Source organism: Salvelinus alpinus, chromosome 7 (genome assembly GCF_045679555.1).
Source record: "Salvelinus alpinus chromosome 7, SLU_Salpinus.1, whole genome shotgun sequence".
Classification (NCBI taxonomy): domain Eukaryota; kingdom Metazoa; phylum Chordata; class Actinopteri; order Salmoniformes; family Salmonidae; genus Salvelinus; species Salvelinus alpinus.
In genome coordinates this window covers 82,510,613-82,528,603 of record NC_092092.1, presented here as the reverse complement: position 1 = coordinate 82,528,603, position 17,991 = coordinate 82,510,613, and the positions used below count along the sequence as shown (strand labels likewise).

General features: G+C 40.2%; 1 protein-coding gene across 1 annotated transcript in view; it reads right to left on the bottom strand.

Annotated features, from left to right (window-relative positions):
• The window catches only part of LOC139581769 (protocadherin-11 X-linked-like), a 387,159-nt gene that overhangs the window by 119,234 nt on the left and 249,934 nt on the right, over positions 1–17,991 (bottom strand). The window contains exon 5 of the mRNA XM_071411915.1: positions 1,594–1,792. Coding sequence (XP_071268016.1) covers positions 1,594–1,792 — 199 coding nt within the window. The remainder of the gene's footprint in view (positions 1–1,593; positions 1,793–17,991) is intronic.

Here is a 17,991-nt window from a genome sequence, read left to right as displayed (position 1 = left end):
GAGCAGCACCAGAGAGGACAGAGTCCTGACAACCAGGGGTTCTGTCAGAGCAGCACCAGAGAGGACAGAGTCCTGACAACCAGGGGTTCTGTCAGAGCAGCACCAGAGAGGACAGAGTACTGACAACCAGGGGTTCTGTCAGAGCAGCACCAGAGAGGACAGAGTACTGACAACCAGGGGTTCTGTCAGAGCAGCACCAGAGAGGACAGAGTCCTGACAACCAGGGGTTCTGTCAGAGCAGCACCAGAGAGGACAGAGTCCTGACAACCAGGGGTTCTGTCAGAGCAGCACCAGAGAGGACAGAGTCCTGACAACCAGGGGTTCTGTCAGAGCAGCACCATAGAGGACAGAGTCCTGACAACCAGGGGTTCTGTCAGAGCAGCACCATAGAGGACAGATGCTTGCAGGCAGATGGAGGAGGAGCGGGTGTTCTCTCAAGTATAGCCCAGACACAAAGGATATACAGTAGATGTAGGTGCAGGCAAAACAACCCGTTTTCACCTTGTTCTGTCTTTGAAGGGGGGAAAAAAGTACGTAAAGAAGAAAATTGAGTCGCCGCTGACAACAGGATCCGTGGATGGTAATTCATCCATATCATTGATGTGTAGGACACAGACACAGGGAGAGGTAGGTAGGTAGTGGAGGGAGAGCTATGCTGACTCCCCTCCCTATTGCTCTGTGATTATAGGGTGGAGGTTTTCTCAGAATCAAGGCAGCTGCCATTGTGTTTTCAGGCAGCTCACGCGACCTTGTGACTCCTCTATTCTTCAAAATGTATTAGGGCTTTTCATCACAAGGTCAAAGAGAAAGTAACTACTAGAGATTTAGATTGGAGTAGAAGATTGTAATCACCATTATAATTGAGATGCTGATAGAGACTCCTCCTATAGTTAACCCCTTATGTAATGCTGATAGACTCCTCCTATAGTTAACCCCTTATGTAATGCTGATAGACTCCTCCTATAGTTAACCCCTTATATAATGCTGATAGACTCCTCCTATAGTTAACCCCTTATATAATGCTGATAGAGACTCCTCCTATAGTTAACCCCTTATATAATGCTGATAGACTCCTCCTATAGTTAACCCCTTATGTAATGCTGATAGACTCCTCCTATAGTTAACCCCTTATATAATGCTGATAGAGACTCTTTATATAGTTAACCCCTTATATAATGCTGATAGACTCCTCCTATAGTTAACCCCTTATATAATGCTGATTGAGACTCCTCCTATTGTTAATTATAGAAGATAAAACATGATTAAGTAGCATGGCTAGTTTATTGGCCAGACCAAGCTGCTCTTAGCCAAGGGTCAGGTCTTTCTTGAAACATATATATTTTGACCTCCTTCTTTAATGGACGGTAGGGAAAATTGACCATAACATTTTATATCCTTCTTGTTCAAGTACATAAAGATACAATAGCGTGCTCTTCCTATAAGATAAACCATGTGATGAAAATAGCAAAGGCCAGTTTATTACAGAGAGAAAGCTGTTTCCCTGGTCTTCAACGGTATTTTGAACTCAATGGGAAAAACCTGGTAAAATAAACAAAATGAAAGAAAGTAAATCCATGGGCAGTAGCCACTTACTGGACTCAGGGTCAGAGTTTCCGTCTCCCTCGGTGCGGCTGTTGGGCGAGGTCTGTTGGTAGTACTCTTCCTGGGGGAAGGCGAGGGGGAGAGGCTGAGTGGTGCTGGCAGTGCTGCTGGGCTCGTGGTCCCCTAGACCACTGTCGCTACAGCTCTCCTGAGAACCATCCGGAAGGTGGAACGTCACGCGGCGCTGAGTCTGATGGAAACACACCAAAACACAACGTTCATTGAACATCACATGCTTGGTCTTTTAACACCGCAGAACAATATGTTGTTTCATATGTTTTGGTATGGTGGACAATGCTGATGTGTTCAGCTGCAGGGGGAGCGAATTCAATCACCTTGGATACGGCATTTGGGGAAAATGTCAGACTAATTGGTTGTCTATTATGGGATTGTTCTTGCATGTCTAACAAGACAAGTCCCTATCATTGTCACGTCTTCTCTGACGAATATCGTATTACGTCATGGCAGTCTAATTGATACAGTGGGCTTAGAACCTAAAATCAGCGGTCTTCTGAGATATAGCAGTCAAGGGTAATGCCATACTATTCAAAAATCTATGGTAATTACTTATAGTATGAGTCTTTCAATTGACAGTTACTGCCCATGATATGATTATAATAGATTAACCCTTTTGACGAGGCTGCGCCGTGTCCTCCTTTTCCCACCGGTCCAATTTAGATAAAGAGAAGGAGGGGTGGAAGAAGTGACTTTGATTAGAAAAAGGTCTGTCTGAGGATTGTACCAGTTTGTAGATCTCCTCTCCTCTCAAAGGGAGTAGCTCTTTGATTTCTCTGGAGAGTTACAGAAGTTCATGTGGTGACCTTTTTCAGGAGCAGACGGAGGCACTACAAAGGGAAACACTACATAGGGAGGTGCTAGCCGTTCTTCATGCTAGCCGTTCTTCATGAAAAGAGAACATAGATGAGTTACATTGTGAAACACAAAATAAAGGGTCATCCTATTTATTTATTTTTATTTTTTTTTACCTCCAATACATTCTACACCTTTGACTGTAATCATATTTTAAAACGGAATGAACTTAAATTAAATGTTGTCAGGTTATTCTTTGCCAAGTAAAAAAAGAAAAATGCTTTAACATTGAAGACAATTAACAGTGAAATAACTGACGTGCTATTACATGCAATTTTAATAAATGTGAGGAGGCTTTTGGTTACAATGGACAGTTTGGAAAAAAAGGGCGATTTCACAGTAAATATATTTTCATTTTATAACACGATGCTCAGTCTCACATTGCATCTCATGAGGAAAATTAAACACTGACAACTTGATTATATTGCCCTTATAATGTTATTGTGTTTCAGTTTGTATTCAATCTATTATTCAGACTAATTAGAACAAATGTTTCATTTGACAATATCATAGCCTCACCACAATAATCTCCATTTTCTCCATCTCTAGAGCGGCTATAGCAATACGAGATTTCTGAATTAAAAACCTCATTAACACACAGTTCTTTATGCTCACAGGGGGGTTGTCTGTGCCTCTTTGGGAAAGTACTTGCCCTCCACCACTGTGGTATAGAGATAAAGCCCTTGTTGTTCTTTGATAAGGCAGACAAGGGAGAAAAAAATAATGGGGGTAGAGGGAAAAAAAATCTTGGCTCAAAGGAGGCCCCAGCGCTGCCAAAAACCAGAGATCCACAAACAGCTTACCAGTTCATTTAGGACTATCAGAGGGTTGACTAAACTAAATCCTTACAATTAAAACGCTGAAAGAATAACTGCTTTATGATGCCATTATATGAGCAACAAGGAAGAAAGAAAAGTATTCCCTTCATTAAATTGAGTGTATGTGTGTGTATTAGTGAGCATTGAAAAGACAGGTTTCCAGGACTACCACCAGTGTGTGGAGAGAATTCTCCTTTATACTTCACAGTCACTAAACAGCTCTAAGATCTGTTTTTGTTGTGCTAATCGCCTCAAGTAAATTACTTGTCAAGCTTGTCAGTCCATTACCCTTTCTTCCAAAAAAGTGAAGCCAAAAGTATTCAATTGGCCTTAAGGTTAGGGAAAGGTTTGATAGGATCAATAAGAGAAGGGACTGTTTAGCAAGTCCTTCCGTTAGAGATAACATGGCCAGCAATTTATTCCACAAAGAAAGTCATTCACTTATATCAGACTTGGAATATCCTGTTTTTCTCAAATGTATTCAAGCTGTTGGCTTCACCTCCACAGCAATGTCGAGCTGTTGGCTTCACCTCCACAGCAATGTCGAGCTGTTGGCTTCACCTCCACAGCAATGTCGAGCTGTTGGCTTCACCTCCACAGCAATGTCGAGCTGTTGGCTTCACCTCCACAGCAATGTCAAACTGTTGGCTTCACCTCCACAGCAATGTCAAGCTGTTGGCTTCACCTCCACAGCAATGTCAAGCTGTTGGCTACGCCTCCACATCAATGTCAAGCTGTTGGCTTCACCTCCACAGCAATGTCAAGCTGTTGGCTTCACCTCCACAGCAATGTCAAGCTGTTGGCTTCACCTCCACAGCAATGTCAAGCTGTTGGCTACGCCTCCAAAGCAACGTCAAGAAGTTGGCTACTCAAACACAGCAATGTCAATCTGTTGACAACTCCACCACAGAAGTATCTGTTGACTACTCCATCACAGTAATATCTGTTGACTACTCCACCACAGTAATATCTGTTGACTACTCCATCACAGTAATATCTGTTGACTACTCCACCACAGTAATATCTGTTGACTACTCCACCACAGTAATATCTGTTGACTACTCCATCACAGTAATATCTGTTGACTACTCCACCACAGTAATATCTGTTGACTACTCCACCACAGTAATATCTGTTGACTACTCCATCACAGTAATATCTGTTGACTACTCCACCTCAGTAATATCTGTTGACTACTCAATCACAGTAATATCTGTTGACTACTCCACCACAGTAATAGCTGTTGACTACTCCACCACAGTAATAGTTGTTGACTACTCCATCACAGTAATAACTGTTGACTACTCCACTATAGTAATATCTGTTGACTACTCCATCACAGTAATAGTTGTTGACTACTCCACCACAGTAATATCTGTTGACTACTCCACCACAGTAATAGCTGTTGACTACTCCACCACAGTAATAGCTGTTGACTACTCCATCACAGTAATATCTGTTGACTACTCCATCACAGTAATAACTGTTGACTACTCCACCACAGTAATATCTGTTGACTACTCCACCACAGTAATAACTGTTGACTACTCCACCACAGTAATAGCTGTTGACTACTCCACCACAGTAATAGCTGTTGACTACTCCATCACAGTAATATCTGTTGACTACTCCATCACAGTAATAACTGTTGACTACTCCACCACAGTAATATCTGTTGACTACTCCACCACAGTAATAGTTGTTGACTACTCCACCACAGTAATAGTTGTTGACTACTCCACCACAGTAATAGTTGTTGACTACTCCACCACAGTAATAGTTGTTGACTACTCCACTATAGTAATAGTTGTTGACTACTCCACCACAGTAATAGTTGTTGACTACTCCACCACAGTAATAGTTGTTGACTACTCCACCACAGTAATAGTTGTTGACTACTCCACCACAGTAATAGTTGTTGACTACTCCACCACAGTAATAGTTGTTGACTACTCCACCACAGTAATAGTTGTTGACTACTCCACCACAGTAAGAGTTGTTGACTACTCCACCACAGTAATAGTTGTTGACTACTCCACTTCAGTAATAGTTGTTGACTACTCCATCACTTTAATATCTGTTGACTACTCCACCACAGTAATATCTGTTGACTACTCCACCACAGTAATAGTTGTTGACTACTCCACCTCAGTAATAGTTGTTGACTACTCCATCACAGTAATATCTGTTGACTACTCCACCACAGTAATATCTGTTGACTACTCCACCACAGTAATATCTGTTGACTACTCCACCACAGTAATATCTGTTGACTACTCCACCACAGTAATATCTGTTGACTACTCCACCACAGTAATATCTGTTGACTACTCCACCACAGTAATATCTGTTGACTACTCCACCACAGTAATATCTGTTGACTACTCCACCACAGTAATATCTGTTGACTACTCCATCACAGTAATATCTGTTGACTACTCCATCACAGTAATATCTGTTGACTACTCCACCACAGTAATAGTTGTTGACTACTCCACCACAATAATAGCTGTTGACTACTCCACCACAGTAATAGTTGTTGACTACTCCACCACAGTAATAGCTGTTGACTACTCCATCACAGTAATATCTGTTGACTACTCCATCACAGTAATAACTGTTGACTACTCCACCACAGTAATATCTGTTGACTACTCCACCACAGTAATAGTTGTTGACTACTCCACCACAGTAATAGTCTGTTGACTACTCCACCACAGTAATAGTTGTTGACTACTCCACTACAGTAATAGTTGTTGACTACTCCATCACAGTAATATCTGTTGACTACTCCACCACAGTAATATCTGTTGACTACTCCACCACAGTAATAGTTGTTGACTACTCCACCACAGTAATAGCTGTTGACTACTCCACCACAGTAATAGTCTGTTGACTACTCCACCACAGTAATAGTTGTTGACTACTCCACCACAGTAATAGTCTGTTGACTACTCCACCACAGTAATAGTTGTTGACTACTCCACTACAGTAATAGTTGTTGACTACTCCATCACAGTAATATCTGTTGACTACTCCACCACAGTAATATCTGTTGACTACTCCATCACAGTAATAGTTGTTGACTACTCCACCACAGTAATAACTGTTGACTACTCCACCACAGTAATATCTGTTGACTACTCCACTACAGTAATAGTTGTTGACTACTCCACCACAGTAATATCTGTTGACTACTCCACCACAGTAATAGTTGTTGACTACTCCACTACAGTAATAGTTGTTGACTACTCCATCACAGTAATATCTGTTGACTACTCCACCACAGTAATATCTGTTGACTACTCCATCACAGTAATAGTTGTTGACTACTCCACCACAGTAATAACTGTTGACTACTCCACCACAGTAATATCTGTTGACTACTCCACCACAGTAATATCTGTTGACTACTCCACCACAGTAATATCTGTTGACTACTCCATCACAGTAATATCTGTTGACTACTCCACCACAGTAATAGTCTGTTGACTACTCCACTATAGTAATAGTTGTTGACTACTCCACCACAGTAATAGTCTGTTGACTACTCCACCACAGTAATAGTCTGTTGACTACTCCACCACAGTAATAGTCTGTTGACTACTCCCCCACAGTAATATCTGTTGACTACTCCACCACAGTAATATCTGTTGACTACTCCATCACAGTAATAGTTGTTGACTACTCCACTATAGTAATATCTGTTGACTACTCCACCACAGTAATATCTGTTGACTACTCCACCACAGTAATATCTGTTGACTACTCCCCCACAGTAATATCTGTTGACTACTCCACCACAGTAATAGTTGTTGACTACTCCACCACAGTAATAGTTGTTGACTACTCCACCACAGTAATAGTTGTTGACTACTCCACCACAGTAATATCTGTTGACTACTCCACTATAGTAATAGTTGTTGACTACTCCACCACAGTAATAGTTGTTGACTACTCCACCACAGTAATAGTTGTTGACTACTCCACCACAGTAATATCTGTTGACTACTCCATCACAGTAATATCTGTTGACTACTCCATCACAGTAATAATTGTTGACTACTCCACCACAGTAATATCTGTTGACTACTCCATCACAGTAATAGTTGTTGACTACTCCACCACATTAATAGTTGTTGACTACTCCACCACAGTAATAGTTGTTGACTACTCCATCACAGTAATAGTTGTTGACTACTCCACCACAGTAATATCTGTTGACTACTCCACTATAGTAATAGTTGTTGACTACTCCACCACAGTAATAGTTGTTGACTACTCCACCACAGTAATAGTTGTTGACTACTCCACCACAGTAATATCTGTTGACTACTCCACCACAGTAATATCTGTTGACTACTCCATCACAGTAATATCTGTTGACTACTCCATCACAGTAATAATTGTTGACTACTCCACCACAGTAATATCTGTTGACTACTCCATCACAGTAATAGTTGTTGACTACTCCACCACAGTAATATCTGTTGACTACTCCACCACAGTAATATCTGTTGACTACTCCACTATAGTAATAGTTGTTGACTACTCCACCACAGTAATAGTTGTTGACTACTCCACCACAGTAATAGTTGTTGACTACTCCACCACAGTAATATCTGTTGACTACTCCATCACAGTAATATCTGTTGACTACTCCATCACAGTAATAATTGTTGACTACTCCACCACAGTAATATCTGTTGACTACTCCATCACAGTAATATCTGTTGACTACTCCATCACAGTAATAATTGTTGACTACTCCACCACAGTAATATCTGTTGACTACTCCACTATAGTAATAGTTGTTGACTACTCCACCACAATAATAGTTGTTGACTACTCCATCACAGTAATAGTTGTTGACTACTCCACCACAGTAATATCTGTTGACTACTCCACTATAGTAATAGTTGTTGACTACTCCACCACAGTAATAGTTGTTGACTACTCCACCACAGTAATAGTTGTTGACTACTCCACCACAGTAATATCTGTTGACTACTCCACCACAGTAATATCTGTTGACTACTCCATCACAGTAATATCTGTTGACTACTCCATCACAGTAATAATTGTTGACTACTCCACCACAGTAATATCTGTTGACTACTCCATCACAGTAATAGTTGTTGACTACTCCACCACAGTAATAGTTGTTGACTACTCCACCACAGTAATAGTTGTTGACTACTCAATCACAGTAATAGTTGTTGACTACTCCACCACAGTAATAGTTGTTGACTACTCCACCACAGTAATAGTTGTTGACTACTCCACCACAGTAATATCTGTTAACTACTCCACCACAGTAATATCTGTTGACTACTCCACCACAGTAATAGTTGTTGACTACTCCACCACAGTAATATCTGTTGACTACTCCACCACAGTAATATCTGTTGACTACTCCACCACAGTAATATCTGTTGACTACTCCACCACAGTAATATCTGTTGACTACTCCACCACAGTAATATCTGTTGACTACTCCACCACAGTAATAGTTGTTGACTACTCCATCACAGTAATATCTGTTGACTACTCCACCACAGTAATATTTGTTGACTACTCCACCACAGTAATATCTGTTGACTACTCCACCACAGTAATATTTGTTGACTACTCCACCACAGTAATAGTTGTTGACTACTCCATCACAGTAATATCTGTTGACTACTCCACCACAGTAATATCTGTTGACTACTCCACCACAATAATAACTGTTGACTACTCCATCACAGTAATATCTGTTGACTACTCCATCACAGTAATATCTGTTGACTACTCCACCACAGTAATATCTGTTGACTACTCCATCACAGTAATATCTGTTGACTACTCCATCACAGTAATATCTGTTGACTACTCCATCACAGTAATATCTGTTGACTACTCCACCACAGTAATATCTGTTGACTACTCCATCACAGTAATATCTGTTGACTACTCCACCACAGTAATATCTGTTGACTACTCCACCACATTCATATCTGTTGACTACTCCACCATAGTAATATATGTTGACTATTCCACCACAGTAATATCTGTTGACTACTCCACCACAGTAATATCTGTTTACTACTCCACCACAGTAATATCTGTTGACTACTCCACCACAGTAATATCTGTTGACTACTCCACCACAGTAATATCTGTTGACTACTCCACCACAGTAATATCTGTTGACTACTCCATCACAGTAATATCTGTTGACTACTCCACCACAGTAATAGTTGTTGACTACTCCACTATAGTAATATCTGGTGACTACTCCACCACAGTAATATCTGTTGACTACTCCACCACAGTAATATCTGTTGACTACTCCACCACAGTAATATCTGTTGACTACTCCACCACAGTAATATCTGTTGACTACTCCATCACAGTAATATCTGTTGACTACTCCACCACAGTAATAGTTGTTGACTACTCCACCACAGTAATATCTGTTGACTACTCCACCACAGTAATAGTTGTTGACTACTCCACTACAGTAATAGTTGTTGACTACTCCATCACAGTAATATCTGTTGACTACTCCACCACAGTAATATCTGTTGACTACTCCATCACAGTAATAGTTGTTGACTACTCCACCACAGTAATAACTGTTGACTACTCCACCACAGTAATATCTGTTGACTACTCCACTACAGTAATAGTTGTTGACTACTCCACCACAGTAATATCTGTTGACTACTCCACCACAGTAATAGTTGTTGACTACTCCACTACAGTAATAGTTGTTGACTACTCCATCACAGTAATATCTGTTGACTACTCCACCACAGTAATATCTGTTGACTACTCCACCACAGTAATATCTGTTGACTACTCCACTACAGTAATAGTTGTTGACTACTCCACCACAGTAATATCTGTTGACTACTCCACCACAGTAATAGTTGTTGACTACTCCACTACAGTAATAGTTGTTGACTACTCCATCACAGTAATATCTGTTGACTACTCCACCACAGTAATATCTGTTGACTACTCCATCACAGTAATAGTTGTTGACTACTCCACCACAGTAATAACTGTTGACTACTCCACCACAGTACAGTAATAGTTGTTGACTACTCCACCACAGTAATAGTTGTTGACTACTCCACCACAGTAATAGTTGTTGACTACTACCCACTCACAGTAATATCTGTTGACTACTCCATCACAGTAATATCTGTTGACTACTCCACCACAGTAATATCTGTTGACTACTCCACCACAGTAATATCTGTTGACTACTCCACTATAGTAATAGTTGTTGACTACTCCACCACAATAATATCTGTTGACTACTCCACCACAGTAATATCTGTTGACTACTCCACCACAGTAATATCTGTTGACTACTCCCCCACAGTAATATCTGTTGACTACTCCACCACAGTAATATCTGTTGACTACTCCATCACAGTAATAGTTGTTGACTACTCCACTATAGTAATATCTGTTGACTACTCCACCACAGTAATATCTGTTGACTACTCCACCACAGTAATATCTGTTGACTACTCCCCCACAGTAATATCTGTTGACTACTCCACCACAGTAATAGTTGTTGACTACTCCACCACAGTAATAGTTGTTGACTACTCCACCACAGTAATAGTTGTTGACTACTCCACCACAGTAATAGTTGTTGACTACTCCACCACAGTAATAGTTGTTGACTACTCCACCACAGTAATAGTTGTTGACTACTCCACCACAGTAATAGTTGTTGACTACTCCACCACAGTAATAGTTGTTGACTACTCCACCACAGTAATAGTTGTTGACTACTCCACCACAGTAATAGTCTGTTGACTACTCCACCACAGTAATAGTTGTTGACTACTCCACCACAGTAATAGTCTGTTGACTACTCCACCACAGTAATATCTGTTGACTACTCCACCACAGTAATAGTCTGTTGACTACTCCACCACAGTAATATCTGTTGACTACTCCACCACAGTAATATCTGTTGACTACTCCACCACAGTAATATCTGTTGACTACTCCACCACAGTAATAGTCTGTTGACTACTCCACCACAGTAATATCTGTTGACTACTCCACCACAGTAATAGTCTGTTGACTACTCCACCACAGTAATAGTTGTTGACTACTCCACCACAGTAATATCTGTTGACTACTCCACCACAGTAATAGTTGTTGACTACTCCACCACAGTAATAGTTGTTGACTACTCCACCACAGTAATATCTGTTGACTACTCCACCACAGTAATATTTGTTGACTACTCCACCACAGTAATAGTCTGTTGACTACTCCATCACAGTAATATCTGTTGACTACTCCATCACAGTAATAATCTGTTGACTACTCCACCACAGTAATATCTGTTGACTACTCCATCACAGTAATAGTCTGTTGACTACTCCACCACAGTAATATCTGTTGACTACTCCACCACAGTAATATCTGTTGACTACTATAGTAATAGCTGTTGACTACTCCACCACAGTAATAGTCTGTTGACTACTCCACCACAGTAATAGTCTGTTGACTACTCCACCACAGTAATATCTGTTGATCATCCACCACAGTAATATCTGTTGACTACTCCATCACAGTAATAATCTGTTGACTACTCCATCACAGTAATAATCTGTTGACTACTCCACCACAGTAATATCTGTTGACTACTCCACCACAGTAATATCTGTTGACTACTCCACCACAGTAATATCTGTTGACTACTCCACCACAGTAATATCTGTTGACTACTCCACCACAGTAATATCTGTTGACTACTCCACCACAGTAATATCTGTTGACTACTCCACCACAGTAATATCTGTTGACTACTCCACCACAGTAATATCTGTTGACTACTCCACCACAGTAATATCTGTTGACTACTCCACCACAGTAATAGTTGTTGACTACTCCATCACAGTAATATCTGTTGACTACTCCACCACAGTAATATCTGTTGACTACTCCACCACAGTAATATTTGTTGACTACTCCACCACAGTAATAGTTGTTGACTACTCCATCACAGTAATATCTGTTGACTACTCCACCACAGTAATATCTGTTGACTACTCCACCACAATAATAACTGTTGACTACTCCATCACAGTAATATCTGTTGACTACTCCATCACAGTAATATCTGTTGACTACTCCACCACAGTAATATCCGTTGACTACTCCACCACATTAATATCTGTTGACTACTCCACCATAGTAATATATGTTGACTATTCCACCACAGTAATATCTGTTGACTACTCCACCACAGTAATATCTGTTGACTACTCCACCACAGTAATATCTGTTGACTACTCCACCACAGTAATATCTGTTGACTACTCCACCACAGTAATATCTGTTGACTACTCCACCACAGTAATATCTGTTGACTACTCCATCACAGTAATATCTGTTGACTACTCCACCACAGTAATAGTTGTTGACTACTCCACTATAGTAATATCTGTTGACTACTCCACCACAGTAATATCTGTTGACTACTCCACCACAGTAATATCTGTTGACTACTCCACCACAGTAATATCTGTTGACTACTCCACCACAGTAATATCTGTTGACTACTCCACCACAGTAATAGTCTGTTGACTACTCCACCACAGTAATAGTTGTTGACTACTCCACCACAGTAATATCTGTTGACTACTCCACCACAGTAATAGTTGTTGACTACTCCACTACAGTAATAGTTGTTGACTACTCCATCACAGTAATATCTGTTGACTACTCCACCACAGTAATATCTGTTGACTACTCCATCACAGTAATAGTTGTTGACTACTCCACCACAGTAATAACTGTTGACTACTCCACCACAGTAATATCTGTTGACTACTCCACTACAGTAATAGTTGTTGACTACTCCACCACAGTAATATCTGTTGACTACTCCACCACAGTAATAGTTGTTGACTACTCCACTACAGTAATAGTTGTTGACTACTCCATCACAGTAATATCTGTTGACTACTCCACCACAGTAATATCTGTTGACTACTCCATCACAGTAATAGTTGTTGACTACTCCACCACAGTAATAACTGTTGACTACTCCACCACAGTAATATCTGTTGACTACTCCACCACAGTAATATCTGTTGACTACTCCACCACAGTAATATCTGTTGACTACTCCATCACAGTAATATCTGTTGACTACTCCACCACAGTAATATCTGTTGACTACTCCACTATAGTAATAGTTGTTGACTACTCCACCACAATAATATCTGTTGACTACTCCACCACAGTAATATCTGTTGACTACTCCACCACAGTAATATCTGTTGACTACTCCCCCACAGTAATATCTGTTGACTACTCCACCACAGTAATATCTGTTGACTACTCCATCACAGTAATAGTTGTTGACTACTCCACTATAGTAATATCTGTTGACTACTCCACCACAGTAATATCTGTTGACTACTCCACCACAGTAATATCTGTTGACTACTCCCCCACAGTAATATCTGTTGACTACTCCACCACAGTAATAGTTGTTGACTACTCCACCACAGTAATAGTTGTTGACTACTCCACCACAGTAATAGTTGTTGACTACTCCACCACAGTAATAGTTGTTGACTACTCCACCACAGTAATAGTTGTTGACTACTCCACCACAGTAATAGTTGTTGACTACTCCACCACAGTAATAGTTGTTGACTACTCCACCACAGTAATAGTTGTTGACTACTCCACCACAGTAATAGTTGTTGACTACTCCACTACAGTAATATCTGTTAACTACTCCACCACAGTAATATCTGTTGACTACTCCACCACAGTAATAGTTGTTGACTACTCCACCACAGTAATATCTGTTGACTACTCCACCACAGTAATATCTGTTGACTACTCCACCACAGTAATATCTGTTGACTACTCCACCACAGTAATATCTGTTGACTACTCCACCACAGTAATATCTGTTGACTACTCCACCACAGTAATATCTGTTGACTACTCCACCACAGTAATAGTTGTTGACTACTCCATCACAGTAATATCTGTTGACTACTCCACCACAGTAATAGTTGTTGACTACTCCACCACAGTAATATTTGTTGACTACTCCACCACAGTAATATCTGTTGACTACTCCACCACAGTAATATTTGTTGACTACTCCACCACAGTAATAGTTGTTGACTACTCCATCACAGTAATATCTGTTGACTACTCCATCACAGTAATATCTGTTGACTACTCCACCACAGTAATATCTGTTGACTACTCCATCACAGTAATATCTGTTGACTACTCCATCACAGTAATATCTGTTGACTAATCCATCACAGTAATATCTGTTGACTACTCCACCACAGTAATATCTGTTGACTACTCCATCACAGTAATATCTGTTGACTACTCCATCACAGTAATATCTGTTGACTACTCCACCACAGTAATATATGTTGACTATTCCACCACAGTAATATCTGTTGACTACTCCACCACAGTAATAGTTGTTGACTACTCCACTACAGTAATATCTGTTAACTACTCCACCACAGTAATATCTGTTGACTACTCCACCACAGTAATAGTTGTTGACTACTCCACCACAGTAATATCTGTTGACTACTTCACCACAGTAATATCTGTTGACTACTCCACCACAGTAATATCTGTTGACTACTCCACCACAGTAATATCTGTTGACTACTCCACCACAGTAATATCTGTTGACTACTCCACCACAGTAATATCTGTTGACTACTCCACCACAGTAATAGTTGTTGACTACTCCATCACAGTAATATCTGTTGACTACTCCACCACAGTAATAGTTGTTGACTACTCCACCACAGTAATATTTGTCGACTACTCCACCACAGTAATATCTGTTGACTACTCCACCACAGTAATATTTGTTGACTACTCCACCACAGTAATAGTTGTTGACTACTCCATCACAGTAATATCTGTTGACTACTCCATCACAGTAATATCTGTTGACTACTCCACCACAGTAATATCTGTTGACTACTCCATCACAGTAATATCTGTTGACTACTCCATCACAGTAATATCTGTTGACTAATCCATCACAGTAATATCTGTTGACTACTCCACCACAGTAATATCTGTTGACTACTCCATCACAGTAATATCTGTTGACTACTCCATCACAGTAATATCTGTTGACTACTCCACCACAGTAATATATGTTGACTATTCCACCACAGTAATATCTGTTGACTACTCCACCACAGTAATATCTGTTGACTACTCCACCACAGTAATATCTGTTGACTACTCCACCACAGTAATATCTGTTGACTACTCCACCACAGTAATATCTGTTGACTACTCCACCACAGTAATATCTGTTGACTACTCCACCACAGTAATATCTGTTGACTACTCCATCACAGTAATATCTGTTGACTACTCCACCACAGTAATAGTTGTTGACTACTCCACTATAGTAATATCTGTTGACTACTCCACCACAGTAATATCTGTTGACTACTCCACCACAGTAATATCTGTTGACTACTCCACCACAGTAATATCTGTTGACTACTCCACCACAGTAATATCTGTTGACTACTCCATCACAGTAATATCTGTTGACTACTCCACCACAGTAATAGTTGTTGACTACTCCACCACAGTAATATCTGTTGACTACTCCACCACAGTAATAGTTGTTGACTACTCCACTACAGTAATAGTTGTTGACTACTCCATCACAGTAATATCTGTTGACTACTCCACCACAGTAATATCTGTTGACTACTCCATCACAGTAATAGTTGTTGACTACTCCACCACAGTAATAACTGTTGACTACTCCACCACAGTAATATCTGTTGACTACTCCACTACAGTAATAGTTGTTGACTACTCCACCACAGTAATATCTGTTGACTACTCCACCACAGTAATAGTTGTTGACTACTCCACTACAGTAATAGTTGTTGACTACTCCATCACAGTAATATCTGTTGACTACTCCACCACAGTAATATCTGTTGACTACTCCATCACAGTAATAGTTGTTGACTACTCCACCACAGTAATAACTGTTGACTACTCCACCACAGTAATATCTGTTGACTACTCCACCACAGTAATATCTGTTGACTACTCCACCACAGTAATATCTGTTGACTACTCCACCACAGTAATATCTGTTGACTACTCCATCACAGTAATATCTGTTGACTACTCCACCACAGTAATATCTGTTGACTACTCCACTATAGTAATAGTTGTTGACTACTCCACCACAATAATATCTGTTGACTACTCCACCACAGTAATATCTGTTGACTACTCCACCACAGTAATATCTGTTGACTACTCCCCCACAGTAATATCTGTTGACTACTCCACCACAGTAATATCTGTTGACTACTCCATCACAGTAATAGTTGTTGACTACTCCACTATAGTAATATCTGTTAACTACTCCACCACAGTAATATCTGTTGACTACTCCACCACAGTAATATCTGTTGACTACTCCATCACAGTAATAGTTGTTGACTACTCCACTATAGTAATATCTGTTGACTACTCCATCACAGTAATAGTTGTTGACTACTCCACCACAGTAATAGTTGTTGACTACTCCATCACAGTAATAGTTGTTGACTACTCCCCCACAGTAATATCTGTTGACTACTCCATCACAGTAATAGTTGTTGACTACTCCACCACAGTAATAGTTGTTGACTACTCCCCCACAGTAATATCTGTTGACTACTCCACCACAGTAATAGTTGTTGACTACTCCACCACAGTAATATCTGTTGACTACTCCCCCACAGTAATATCTGTTGACTACTCCACCACAGTAATATCTGTTGACTACTCCATCACAGTAATAGTTGTTGACTACTCCCCCACAGTAATATCTGTTGACTACTCCATCACAGTAATAGTTGTTGACTACTCCACCACAGTAATAGTTGTTGACTACTCCACCACAGTAATAGTTGTTGACTACTCCCCCACAGTAATATCTGTTGACTACTCCACCACAGTAATAGTTGTTGACAACTCCACCACAGTAATATCTGTTGACTACTCCACCACATAATAGCTGTTGACTACTCCACCACAGTAATAGTTGTTGACTACTCCATCATAGTAATATCTGTTGACTACTCCCCCACAGTAATATCTGTTGACTACTCCATCACAGTAATATCTGTTGACTACTCCACCACAGTAATATCTGTTGACTACTCCACCACAGTAATAGTTGTTGGCTACTCCATCACAGTAATATCTGTTGACTACTCCCCCACAGTAATATCTGTTGACTACTCCATCACAGTAATATCTGTTGACTACTCCACCACAGTAATATCTGTTGACTACTCCACTATAGTAATATCTGTTGACTACTCCACCACAGTAATATCTGTTGACTACTCCACCACAGTAATATCTGTTGACTACTCCACTATAGTAATATCTGTTGACTACTCCACCACAGTAATATCTGTTGACTACTCCATCACAGTAATAGTTGTTGACTACTCCACCACAGTAATATCTGTTGACTACTCCACCACAGTAATATCTGTTGACTACTCCACCACAGTAATATCTGTTGACTACTCCACCACAGTAATATCTGTTGACTACTCCACCACAGTAATATCTGTTGACTACTCCACCACAGTAATAGTTGTTGACTACTCCACCACAG